Raw genomic sequence first — 12,835 nt, forward strand, 5'->3', positions numbered from 1 at the left:
AGCTTTTCTCATATCACATGCCACTTACACTGGCACCAGACACTGCCTCCAGGAGGAAAACACAACTATTAGGATTTCCCAACCTCTTAATGTTGAAAGTTAAGACGAAAAAACAAAGCTAAGCTAAGAAAACACATCAGAAGAAGAAAGATGTCAGGTGAAGTGAAAACAGAAAGATCTTTGTGAAATGCAACTGAAACTCAATGGACACCAGCTGTCTGTCTAAATCTGCTCTAAAATAAAAGACTGAGCAACACTGGGAATGCATCCTAGAAAGACGTTATAGATTATTCAGGAAAAGCAAAAGAAGCACAAATTAATCTCAAATAAAATAGTTTATTTGAATACAGAATTTATTATTTTTATACTAAGAAATCTTTACTTACATAAACTGTATATATAAACAAATATTTTTCAGTCAAATTAACTACAAAAGACACTTACCTCCCTTTTTTTAGCTTCATTTGTGCTATACTTTGGAAAGAGGTAGGAAAAGATATTTCCACAGCAACAGGCAACATGTACCAGGGGCCCTTCTTTTCCTAAACTCAAACCTGATGCCACAGCCAGGACTAATGTGATGGTTTTAATCATTAAAGTCCATTTTCCCAAGTAACCTCTGATGATGAATCCACTCAAAATAGTTTTAATCTACAAGGCAAAGATTAAGGCAGCTTAATTTCCTTTAAGAAACACAAATCCAAGTTATTTTCTTGTTTTATGCACAAAAACGACCTTGCAAATTTTAGCAACCTATGGAAAAATTTAGTTAATTTTTCAGAAACTTTACCTATTATGCTACATATAATAAGTTGATATCACAATGTAATTCTCTACCCAAAAAAGGAGAGAAGGCAACTCTATCTTCGGAACAAAATCAAAATATCAGGCCATGTTAAAATGAATACAGACCTTAATTATAAGGATTATAATCACATAACCAAGAAAAAGGCAAACTGAAATATTTCTGTTGTAAAAGTAAGCATAATTTAAATATATTTTGGACATTGCATCACAAATAAGAATATTATATTTTCACTGAGCACTGTAATTATGTGGCATAGTTTTTTATATATCATGAAGGATGAATTACAACTGTTATATACTGCATGACATTGCTTTTTATGAAAGCTATTCTTAATACAACTTTAAAGATCACTACAATTCCATTTTAAAAAGAAATACATTAGGAAAAAGTTGGGAACTTATTTAAATACAGAAAAATAAAAGAGAGAAAATAAATAAATTCAAATCAAGTTCAGCCAATACTATGCATAACTCTATTGTGATGAAAAATAAAACTCAAGTTTGTACTATTCACCCACTATGATCAACTACTTTCTCAAAGCATAAAATGGCCAAATTCAAGAATAATTAACTAATCAAAAGGTGATTATAAACAGAGAATGAATGTATTAAAATCAGGGTCATAACAGCAAAATATCAACTAATCCAACAAAAAACGTTAGGTCACAAGATACTTTTTCTAGGCTCTTGATGTTCAGCTAAATCTTCCGAAAATTTGCCTAGTCATGTGTTAAATTAGTGTGACAGGAAAAAAAAAAAAAAAATCAACCTCCGGCTGAGTGCGGTGGTTCATGTCTGTAATCCCAGTACACTGGAAGGACGAGGTGGGCAGATAACCTGAGGTCAGGAGTTCGAGACCAGCCTGATCAACAAGAGAAACTATGCCTCTACCAAAAATACAAAAAAATTATCCAGGCGTGGTGATGCATGCCTGTAACCCCAGCTATTCAGGAGGCTGAGGGAAGAGAATTGCTTAAACCCAGGAGGCAGAGGCTGAGGTGAGCTGAGATCTTACCATTGCACTCCAGCCTGGGAACAAGAGTGAAACTTCATCTCAAAAAAAAAAAATAATAACCTCCATAGTAAATGATTAAATGACTATGGAGAACAGTATTTTTCAATGATGTTTACAGCTTGTACTTAAAAATTTTTTTCATATTATGAACAAACCATCCCCTCCCTCCCTTTAAAAAAAAAAGCCTACTTTTTTCTTTTTAATAACTAAGGGCAAAAAGATAAGCATCATAATAATGTTTACTGACACTACATATTACTTGGCTTACCTCTGGAATTCCAGAGCCACAGGCATATGGAGCAAATACCTTTACCAGGGAAACTGCAAGAAAGGCAAAACTCAAGGCCCAGAAGATGTACATTATGTAGTTCATGATGTAAGAACCAGGACCCTAAAAAGAAAATAGTTCAAGAGTATGAATTTAATTTACACTGAACCTCTAATGCAAATGCTTGCCATAAGAAACTTAAGTAAATGGCCAGGCATGGTGGCTCATGCCTATAATCCCAGCACTTTGAGAGGTTGAGGCAGGTGGATCAGCTGAGGTGAGGAGTCCGAGACTAGCCTGGCCAACATGGAGAAACCTGTCGCTACTAAAATACAAAAATTAGCCAGGCATGGTGGTGCATGCCTGCAAAAGCAGCGACTTGGAAGGCTGAGGCAGGAGAATTGAACCTGGGAGGTGGAGGTTGCAGTGAGCCGAGATCATGCCACTGCACTCTAGCCTGGGCAACAGAGTGGGACTCAATCTCAGGAAAAAAAAAAAAAAAAGAAAAAGAAAAGAAACTTCAGTAAAACGTGTAAAAGTTTCCTGGTTTATTTCCACAATAATAAAAGCTTCATATGAACAAAGTATTTAAGTAGAATCCAAAAATTCATGTGTATATATACCAAGGAGCCTTGAGCCCATTTAATCTTTTTCCTAATCCCTAAAGTCTTGTTACCAAGACATCTCAGTTATACTTCACCTCTGCCTACAAACCATTTTTGGAACCAGTGGTGGAAACAAATTACATCAGCATTCAGATTTCATTCTGCTGCAACTTTCCAGATCATTAAATAAAACTCAATTAAGCCTGGTGATAAACAGCATACTACTCATCTTACCGCAAATACATACTTTTTAGCTCTAAAGTTCAGCTAAAACAAAATTTAAAAAATATATCCATATGTCATCTTGTAAAAAATATACATATGACATCCTAAGTTCTAAAAGGTGCTTTGTAGATCACAGTAAATTAATCATTTAAATGCTGTAATGCCACAAATAAAAATCTCTGATTTTCTTTAATGTATCTCTACTTAGAAGGTTGATTTTACTAAATTATTTGATAATCATACTTTCATAATTCAGACTTTCCAATCTTAGTAATATATTAGTTTCAATATCTTGACTTCTTAGTAACTTTACACAGATCCTACTGCAATAACTATCACTCCTTTTCTACTACAGCTCAAATATATTTGCATCACAATCCAGTGGATTTGTTATATGACTACGTAGTTAACTAATACAAAAGCTTCTTGAAACAATACTGCACTTAATTCTTTCTTGCTGCAATGTGTTCGGGGTGGATCCATTTAATGTGGATGCAATCATCTAATACGTGATTAATCCTATAGAGTTAAATGAATTGAAAACATTTTGCTATATCAATCATTAATTCATCTTGAGACAAAGCAAGACTGACCTCCGCTTGACCGATGATTAATTCTGCCCACGTTTTCCACTGCGGACATTTATCCCTCTCTTCAAATGTTGTTTCATTAGATCCCCAGCAGCACTGCTCGTGGTTGTACCACAACGCACTAAGGCAAATGCCCTCCTTTAGGTCAGTCATCCAATCGGCAGCAATGTCTATTAATCCGGCCAACGCCCCTGAAAAATAGGTTGGAGATGACCAAAAAAGAAGTCAACTTTTTGGGAGCTGAGAACAATCTAGTTAAAAGGCAAGTGGAAAGCAGGAGACTCCTAAATAAAGGGTCATTTAAGAACCACATAGCCAGGCGTGGTGGCTCACGCCTGTAATCCCAGCACTTTGGGAGGCCAAGGTGGGCAGATCACGAGGTCAGGAGTTCAAGACCAGACTGGCCAATATGGTGAAACCCCGTCTCTACTAAAAATACAAAAATTAGCCATGCATGGTGGAGTTCGACTGTAGTCCCAGCCACTCAGGAGGGACTGGGACTTTAAAATATAAACATATATTTTAAAACTGTAAAGAGCTTTTTACAATAAAATTGCCATTTTTGTTTGGAATTTTAAAAAGTTACATCATACAAATTAATTGTGATCCGAAAAACAGTGCTTGAAAGATACTGAAATATCTTCAAAAACAACTACTTGGCAGGAGGTTCACAAATCTAATTTTCAACCCATAACTTAATTAACAGACTTATAAATAATGTCATGTCATGAAAATTTAATGTCCATTAGAAATAATTATTGAAACTCATAGGATTCATATTTACAGTTTTTTCTTAAATTACAGAAAACCATATATCAAGATTATTTTACTGTGAGAATATAAAAAATACACAAATTTATGGTCAAATCTAGGTCCTTCTTCTCATAGAAAAAAATCAGTAGGTTACATACACAGAGGCCGTAAAATCATTATGCACACCAACTAGAATTATCAGTACTTCCCTCTGTTCTCTATACAACTTTTAATTTTTTTGTGGTCTTCTGAACATAATCTTCCATCATGGAAGCTGAAAGTGATTATAGCAATGCTTAACATTTGTTTTTCAGGTCCTCAGCAGTGATTTCTTAATATCTCACACATTGGGACTTTATGGTCATGCTGTGTAACAGGGTTATGGAGGGAACAGATTCTTGAGCAAAACGGCTTTAATTCAAATCCTGGCTTAGCCACTTACTAAGCTGTAACACCTTAGTCCCCTCATCTGTAAAATGGTGATAATGACAGCACTGGTACCATAGGATTGCCATGAGGTTGAAACACACGCACACTTTTTAGAACAGTGCACAACACATAGGAAGCACTCAATAAATATTGGCTATTTATGATGATCTTAACATCAAAAGATACTTTACTGATCATCTGATCCAAACTACTTATTTTACAGATATGGAAATTGAGCCCAGAAAGATCAACCAAGCTGAATAAACACTTAAAGTGACAGAGCCAAGAGTAGACTTGGAAGCCTCCTGCCTCCTCGTCTTATATTTAAGAAGATTTTTTGAAGAAGAGAAACAAATACTTTATAAAATCCAACGGTAGCTGAAAAAGAAACTGAGGTAAGGAGGAAAGAACGATTTATACTTCTGTTAACTAAAAAAGGATTGCTTGAAAAATGTTCTTTACCTGATGCCAATCCTGTTAGTGTTACTACTAGCCATCCTGACCACGCATCATACAAACTTTTTGTCATTTCCCATGCTGATTCTTTCTTTTTGCTGTTGATCTGAAATTAGAAACGTTTATGCTTCATTTTTCAAACTATGAATAGAAGCCACAATTTTAGAATCTAGCATTTTTTCTCATTTACCATACATAGAACAGTAATTTCTGAACTAAATAATGGAAAAGGTAAGTTTGGGGCAAAATTACATTATAGACAGTTGTTATACCTGTAAACCAGATGACAAGTCTTTACCAAAGATCTGCATTTATTTTTTATTAAAAAGTTTTTTTTCCTTTTAATAAATAAGATACGGACTTGCTATGTTGGCCAGGCTGGTCTTGAACTTCTGAGCTCAAGTGATCCACCCACCTTGGCCTCCCAAAGTGCTGGGATTACAGGTGTGAGCCTGAACCACTGCATCCAGCCAAGATCTGCATTTTAATAAGAACCTTGAGATTTGAGTGCAAAGGGTGCACAAACTACATAAAATCTGACCTAGATTGTTTCAAATATTATTAAATTTGAACTTCAATTGGTACACACAGCTATCTTTTATATATGTCTTCTGTAAGACAATATGGTCTGAATTATCTGTCATTCTCTGGTCCTAGCAGGTAAGTAGATTATAATGTTCTTTAAAAGATAGGATCTGTGTATAAACCATGCCCATAGATAAAATGTATTACTGAATAATCATGTGGACAAAGGGACCCCCTAAAACTCATAGGCCTTTTAATATGCAGGTTTGGAGAGCTCCAATCCCATTGGTAGAGTCCAGAGGCTCTTTCTTTACAACGTAAGGCAAAAGTGTCCTCTACTGGATATAGTGTAGGAAGTCAGGAGATTAACAAGAGAGTAATAGATTTGATCCAGATCTCACTATACTAAAACACAAGAAGGTAAGTCTCATCTCTGTTACTAAGAATATACTTCTAAACCTATCCCTAACTAGTCCACACCTCTTCTGTTCTACTAGGATTGTTGCTTTTAAAAGCCATTTTCTCAGCCCAGGACTTCAGTGCTCGACTGTTCTGAAGGAGGGCTACAGCTGGAATTCAATGACCCAGTCTATTTCAAGCATCAGGTCTATTAAAGTCACAATTCCTCACTAAAGTGATACAGTAAGTTCTAAGTTGAATGGTGATTTTAATTCTTCTACCCTTTAAGAAATCAAACACAGATATTAACTATTCTTTAGAATTAGAAATAGATTACTTCTTTCAAAAATAATCACTAAACCCCATGCTGCTTTTCCTCAATAAAAATAAATGTAACGTGTAAGAAAACATGATGATATTAAGTTGTTTTCAGACTGAGTCACTGCTGTTTTCTTTATATAATTAATTAGCACAGCACCAGAGTGAAGCACTGAAGTAGCTGCTTGATAGAGTATACCAAGTAAAAAAGATACATGTACAGAGAGATCAATCATCACTGTTCCTAACAAAAATCTGGAAATCATTGTTCATCAATATAGCATCAGCTAAATAAACTGCAGTATACCTATGTAATGAAAAATTCTGCAGCAATTAAAAAAGAATGAGACAGATGTAGTGTTACGCAGAAAAAAAAGCAAGATGGCTAAAAGTATGCTAAAAGACAGGAATGTAAATATATATTCTTATATTTTTAAAAATCAGAAGGTAAACCATGAAGTTAAAAATGTAAATTATTACTTATAAGGGAAAGAAGAAAACAGGCTGGATGGGACAGAGATAGAAACTACACTTCTCTCAACATACCTGTTTTGTACATTTAACTTTGGAACCATGGAAATACTTCATGTATTTATATTAAAAAAAAAAACTAAATCTAAAAAGCAAACCTTAAAAATTGAAGTAAAATTTAATGAATCTAAGGTGCATCTAATTGGTAACATAATGACACAGAAGAAACAATTCCAAGGGACTTTACAACAAAGTAATTTGTATGAACAACTGCGGTGGATTAAATAAAGAATAGGCCAGACACAGTGGCTCACACCTGTAATCTCCGCACTTTGGAAGGCAAAGGGAGGAGGACTGTTTGAGACTAGGAGTTTCAGAATAGCCTGAGTAACATAGCAAGGCCTAGTCTCTTTAAAAAAAAAAAAAAAAGCCAGGAGTGGTGGTGTGTACCTGCAGTCCCAGCTACCCAGTAAGCTGGAGGCAGATTACCTAAAATTTTTCAGTAGGCATATTGTTGGTGATGGTGTTGGTACTGTTATTCTGACAATGTTGTATGTGTGTATTGTAGGGTAAATGAAATGACTATGTTTGTGATGGTCAAATTTTGTCATGACTTAAAGGAAACGCAGATTTAAGAACTAGAGGTTTAGCCCTACAGTTACGAATTTAAATTAGAAGAGTCACGTAAACTTAGGAGGCTAGAAACAATAGGCAACCCACAAGTAACAAGTACCACTTAGTGCCCAGATTGTATCTATATATTTTCCTTCAGTGGAATCAGAGCTCCTTGGAGAAATGGCTGATTCCAGGTTTGCTGCAGGAAATATCTATGATGAATTAGGATTAGGATTATCTAAGGACATGACAACGGACACAGATTGTAAACTAAATAAGCTCCCACTAATCTAAAATGAATATGAACATCAATAAGGATAATAACCGTGATGATTAAAACACAAATATACTTAAATCCACGAGTCCATGAAGACACAGAAACAAACAGCAGACAAGCAAGCAAAACATCTCACTGGTCAACTCTGAGGACGCTAAGGAACCTAGTATTTCAAGAGTACTCCCTTCCCTGTACCATCTGTACTTCAGGGAATCCAAATGGTTGATGTGAGGTAAACTCTCCATAAAATATGTAAGCTAATAAATAAAAATGGAACAACAATTAAACTGCAACCATTTTGTAAAATACTGAAATAGCAATATTTGAAATTACAGAATGTCAATTTGCTTCAAAATAATCTGGGATAGGAAGGCTACAAGTATTACAAAAAAGTTCACTGAAAAAAAGAATGAGGTTGGGTATATGCATTGACATAGAAAGACTTTAAAATTTAACGTAGGCCCAGTGCAGTGGCTCCCACCTGTGATCCCAGCACTTTGGGAGGCCGAGACAGGTGGATTACTTGAGGCCAGGAGTTTGAGATCAGCCTGGCCAACATGGTGAAACCCCATCTCTACTAAAACTACAAAATTAGCCAGGTGTGGTGGTGCACACCTGTAACCCCAGCTACTTGGGAGGCTGAAGCATGAGAACTGCTTGAGTCTGAAGACAGAGGTTGCAGTGAGTTGAGATTACACCACTGCACTTCAGCCTGGGCAACAGACACCTTGAAGGATCCCTGAGACTCTTTTCAAGGGGTCTGAAAAAGAAAACTGTTTACAAAATATACAAGACATTATGTATTTTTTTCACTGTGTTGACATTTTTACTGAAAATGCAAAACCAATGGCAAAACTGTTGGCTCCTTAGCAAAAATCAGGCAGTGTCACTCAAATGTAGTGACAGTCATTACATTCGTGACTGCCATGCTTCCCCGTAAAATCAAATACATAAATAAATAAAATAAATAAAAGCTTCAAATAAGAGCATCTTTGATGGAAGTAGTAAAAACTGCAATGCCTCAATCACTCAGTGTTTTTAATATTTTGTGTGATGAAATAAGAACTATGCATAAGGAACTAGGCATAACTATACATATCTGCTGCATGTGGAAGTGTGAGGTTATGTCCTAAAGAAAAGCACTTGTATAATTTATTTGAGTTGCAAAATAAACTAGACCCTTACATGGAATACCATTTTTACTTGAAAGAGTGACACCAAACTACGGTTTTTCAGACTTGGGAATCTAACAGATATTTTCTCAATAATGAAACCAAGTAATCCTGTCATTTTTAAGTAAAATAAATGTGTATTTGTTTCTAATGATAGAATTTGAGCTATTCAGTAAAAATTAGAATTTTAGGAAACTTGTATCCATCACTGTGAGGATGAGAGGTTCCCAATATTTAGAGACTTTTCTGAAGAGATCGAAGGTAAAATTAACAAATGTGATTTTTAAATTATATCCTATAATAAAAGTGTCAACATTTAAAAGATCCACATAGATCAGTGAATCAGTATTTTCCAAATGATCATTGCATGTTATAAAATAATATATTCAAAGTTCAAGGTTCAAAATCAATGGATTTTAATGTAACAGAAGACAAGGTTCACTGTTGCAGTTTTAAAGTACACATTATAACTAATCTTTAAGAAACTATCAACTGTCATTTTAGTGTAGTATCAAAAAAGAATATTTGCAATAATTTTAAAAGACTATTAAAAAACTCATTGCTTTTCCAACTATATTATCTGTGTATGAGGTGTCTAATATGGTAAATATCTGTTGATAAAAACCACATAAACAAAGTCTCCTTGGGGTTCTTCAATATTTTTTTAAGAATTTAAAGAGAATCTGAGACCAAAAAGTTTAAGAATCACTGGATTAAAGCACCGATTTCATGTACTTATTTTTAGATACATACTGAATGTAATTATCATCTGATGAATCTCAGAAGCTGTACCTTTCATAAACAATATAATGTAATTTCAATTTCAGGTTTCACACCCATGTGTACATTAATATGGAAGCTTATAATTAATCTGTGTAAATAGTCATTTTCATTGACAAGTAGATTTCCAACACCAAAATTATACATGGGCTTCTGAGATTTCGAATTTTATTTTTCAAAAAGATTTTCTACTTTGGGAGGCTGAGGTCAGCAAATCACTTGAGGCCAGGAGTTCAAGACTAGCCTGGCCAAAATGGTGAAACCCCATCTCTACTAAAAATACAAAAATTAGCTTGGTGTGATGGCACAGAATTGTAATTCCAGCTACTCAGGAGGCTGAGTATAAGAATCGCTTGAACCTGGGAGGCGGAGATTGCAGTGAACCAAGACTCACCACTGCACTCCAGCCTGGGCGACAGAATGAGACTTTGTCTCAAAAAATATATATATTTTGTTTCTTAAAAAACGTATTTTGTATAAAAACTAGCCATGAGACATGATGGTACACATGTTTGTAGTCCTAGCTACTCAGGAGGCTGAGGCAGGAGAACCACTTGAACCCGGGAGACGGAGGTTGCAGTGAGCCAAGATCACACCACAGCACTCCAGTCTGGGCAGAAGAGTGAGACACTGCCTAAATATATAAATTGATTAATTAATTTTTAAAAATGTACTTTGGATTACATTTTCAGGAAGTCATGACCACAAACAAAAAGGATCCATAAATTGTACTTTTATATGTTAAAGCCATTAAAAAAAAAACAGTTAGCAAATCATTCTAACATTCAATAAGCTTTATTTGGGATCCAAGTTGAGAAATATCTCAGAATCAAACACTGGGAAAGGGGATGAAAGAAAAGAGCAAAATCCCAGAAAACTATCTGCCCCCAGTAGACTTCTTCTATTTCAACAGGTAAGAATTATGCAATGAGTTTCCTTTTTTGCCTTAGCTGCTGGGCTGCTCAAAGCCAAAAATCATGATGACCTCCATATCTTGAACTTGCCCTGTTCTTCCCCCAACTCCTGTACTGTATTTTCCCCTTTCCTTCTGATTGTATTTCCTGTTTTTTTAGCTACCTAAATCCTTTCTGGAAAGATACAGGGTATAAGTAAACTAAAAAAATTAAACACAGAAAAAAGAAAAAAAACATGTACCACATATGAAATGTAGACATTTACTTATATTAAATGTAAACATATTTTGGCAGCCTGAGATCACTGGCAGAAATGCATTATTAAATGATCTAATTATATACTATATTTTTTAAAATTACTAAAAACACTTACCCGTCTGTGCCTTTCTCTGTCTTTACATTTTTCTCGCACCCAATCAATAGTATGGAAATCATCATATGTACCAACACCTGGAATTGGTTCATCCAAAAGATCCAGTAAATGTGTAGAACTGTTAATGCTGCCTCCATTTGTCATTGTATAATGAGTTCCTACAGAGGAAAAAAGGAAAAGATGTTTTAGAAGAGACAATAGTGAGCTATGTGACCTTCTTAGAAGTTCATTATTAAGTCATACAGAAATAATATCACTTGAAATCATTTCAATTAGAGGAAAATGTTAAGAAAAATTATCCAAAACTTGGAAATAAAGGCAAAAGACTATGGCATGTCCTTTTAAACTCAAACCCAATTATCAACAATTCGCCTGCATAATAGTCACCTGATGCTCTGGAGAATTTTGAATGACTATTTACTACTGATTAGGGAAAACACTGTAAAATTAGAAAATGCCCTGTAAAAAATAAATTAAAAATCTTATTTTTTACCTGGTAAAATGCACATGAATTCTGTCCCACAGAAAAAATAACCCTTAGAGTTGTCGTGGTGGTGTTTTTGCCCTGTAAGAATTTGCTTTCTTTCACTGAGGCTACACTTCAGTCTCATACATCCTCCTCTGAATCAGCCTTGTCATCGGGCTGATTCCCGCATTAGAGTCAAATAAATCTTTGACACATGTTCACTACATATCTTATATGAGGAACAAAGACTGGAGAAATGTATCAGGAAGGACATTAAAAGACAGCTCAAGAAAAAGACAAGTGGCTTTTACATATGAAAACAGGCTCAATCTAACACATAAAAATAAATGCAAATCAAATCCACAGTATCATTTTCCTCTAGCAGATTAGTAAAGACAAAGTGTGTGAATGCACTAAATTAGCAGAGCTATGATAAAGGAGGCCCTATCACAAAATTAGTAGTTTAAATATGAACTGGAATTCATATTTAAGTTTAAATATGAACTGGAATTCATATTTGCCTTTGGGAAGGCAAAAGCTAGCAAAATTTAATACACACAGATGCTCTTCAACCTAGCAAGTTCACTTCTACGTTTTTTTTTCTTGCAGCTACACTTGCATAAATCCTTGAATAAATCCATAAATTATGCACAGTGTGGGCAGAACATCTTACTATATGCTATACAAAAAAAAACAACAACATATTAATGCCAAAGTGTTTACAAGCTAAAATGAGTTGGCCAAGAGCCAGAGAGTAAGTATTTGAGGTTTTGGACGCCACACAGTTGCAACAACTCAGTTCTGCCACAGTAGCACAAAAGAAATCATAGACAATATGTACGTGAATGAGTCTGAATGTGTTCCAATAAAACTTTATTTATAAAACAGGTGAAGGACAGGATTTGCCACAGGACTCATAGTTTGCCAATCCCTGATCTAAAGACTATACAGCAGACTTTACAACTGAAGACTTCTATTAAGAATTTTTTTTATATAAATAGCACTTTTCTATACAGTGTAGGAGATACAAATAATAATAATAATAAACTGTCCCTGACTTCCAGGTACAATATAATATTTTTATAATAAAACAAATTACATGTCACAACAAAGTTCAAATACTGAAGTTCCAAGGTTCCAATATTCTTTCACTATAAATTTAGTGATGTTACCTATAATTTGTTAAAAAGAAAGAAATCTTGAGTCTGTAGTACCTTGAATTAGGTGGGATTAACCTAAGAAAATTTTCTAAAAAAATATGAATTTTCAACTGTAATTTGAGATAAATTAGGCTACGGTTTCACAATGAGATACATTCCATGTTAGACACATTTAACACCTATTTCTGAAAGAAGAAACATGATATAAGTATAGTCT

At 34.7% G+C, this 12,835-nt stretch overlaps 1 protein-coding gene across 4 annotated transcripts in view; it reads right to left on the reverse strand.

Annotated features, from left to right (window-relative positions):
- The window catches only part of CLCN3 (chloride voltage-gated channel 3), a 102,719-nt gene that overhangs the window by 34,019 nt on the left and 55,865 nt on the right, over nt 1-12,835 (reverse strand). For all 4 annotated transcript variants that reach the window (XM_012457232.2, XM_012457234.2, XM_012457235.2 and 1 more), the window contains 5 exons: nt 10,993-11,150; nt 5,155-5,254; nt 3,514-3,701; nt 2,091-2,213; nt 445-651 (listed from right to left, as the gene is read on the reverse strand). In XM_012457232.2, the coding sequence (XP_012312655.1) occupies nt 445-651; nt 2,091-2,213; nt 3,514-3,701; nt 5,155-5,254; nt 10,993-11,150 (776 nt within the window). The remainder of the gene's footprint in view (nt 1-444; nt 652-2,090; nt 2,214-3,513; nt 3,702-5,154; nt 5,255-10,992; nt 11,151-12,835) is intronic.

Source organism: Aotus nancymaae, unplaced genomic scaffold, assembly GCF_030222135.1.
Source record: "Aotus nancymaae isolate 86718 unplaced genomic scaffold, 86718_ANA_hifiasm-v0.15.2.pri h1tg000115l, whole genome shotgun sequence".
Classification (NCBI taxonomy): domain Eukaryota; kingdom Metazoa; phylum Chordata; class Mammalia; order Primates; family Aotidae; genus Aotus; species Aotus nancymaae.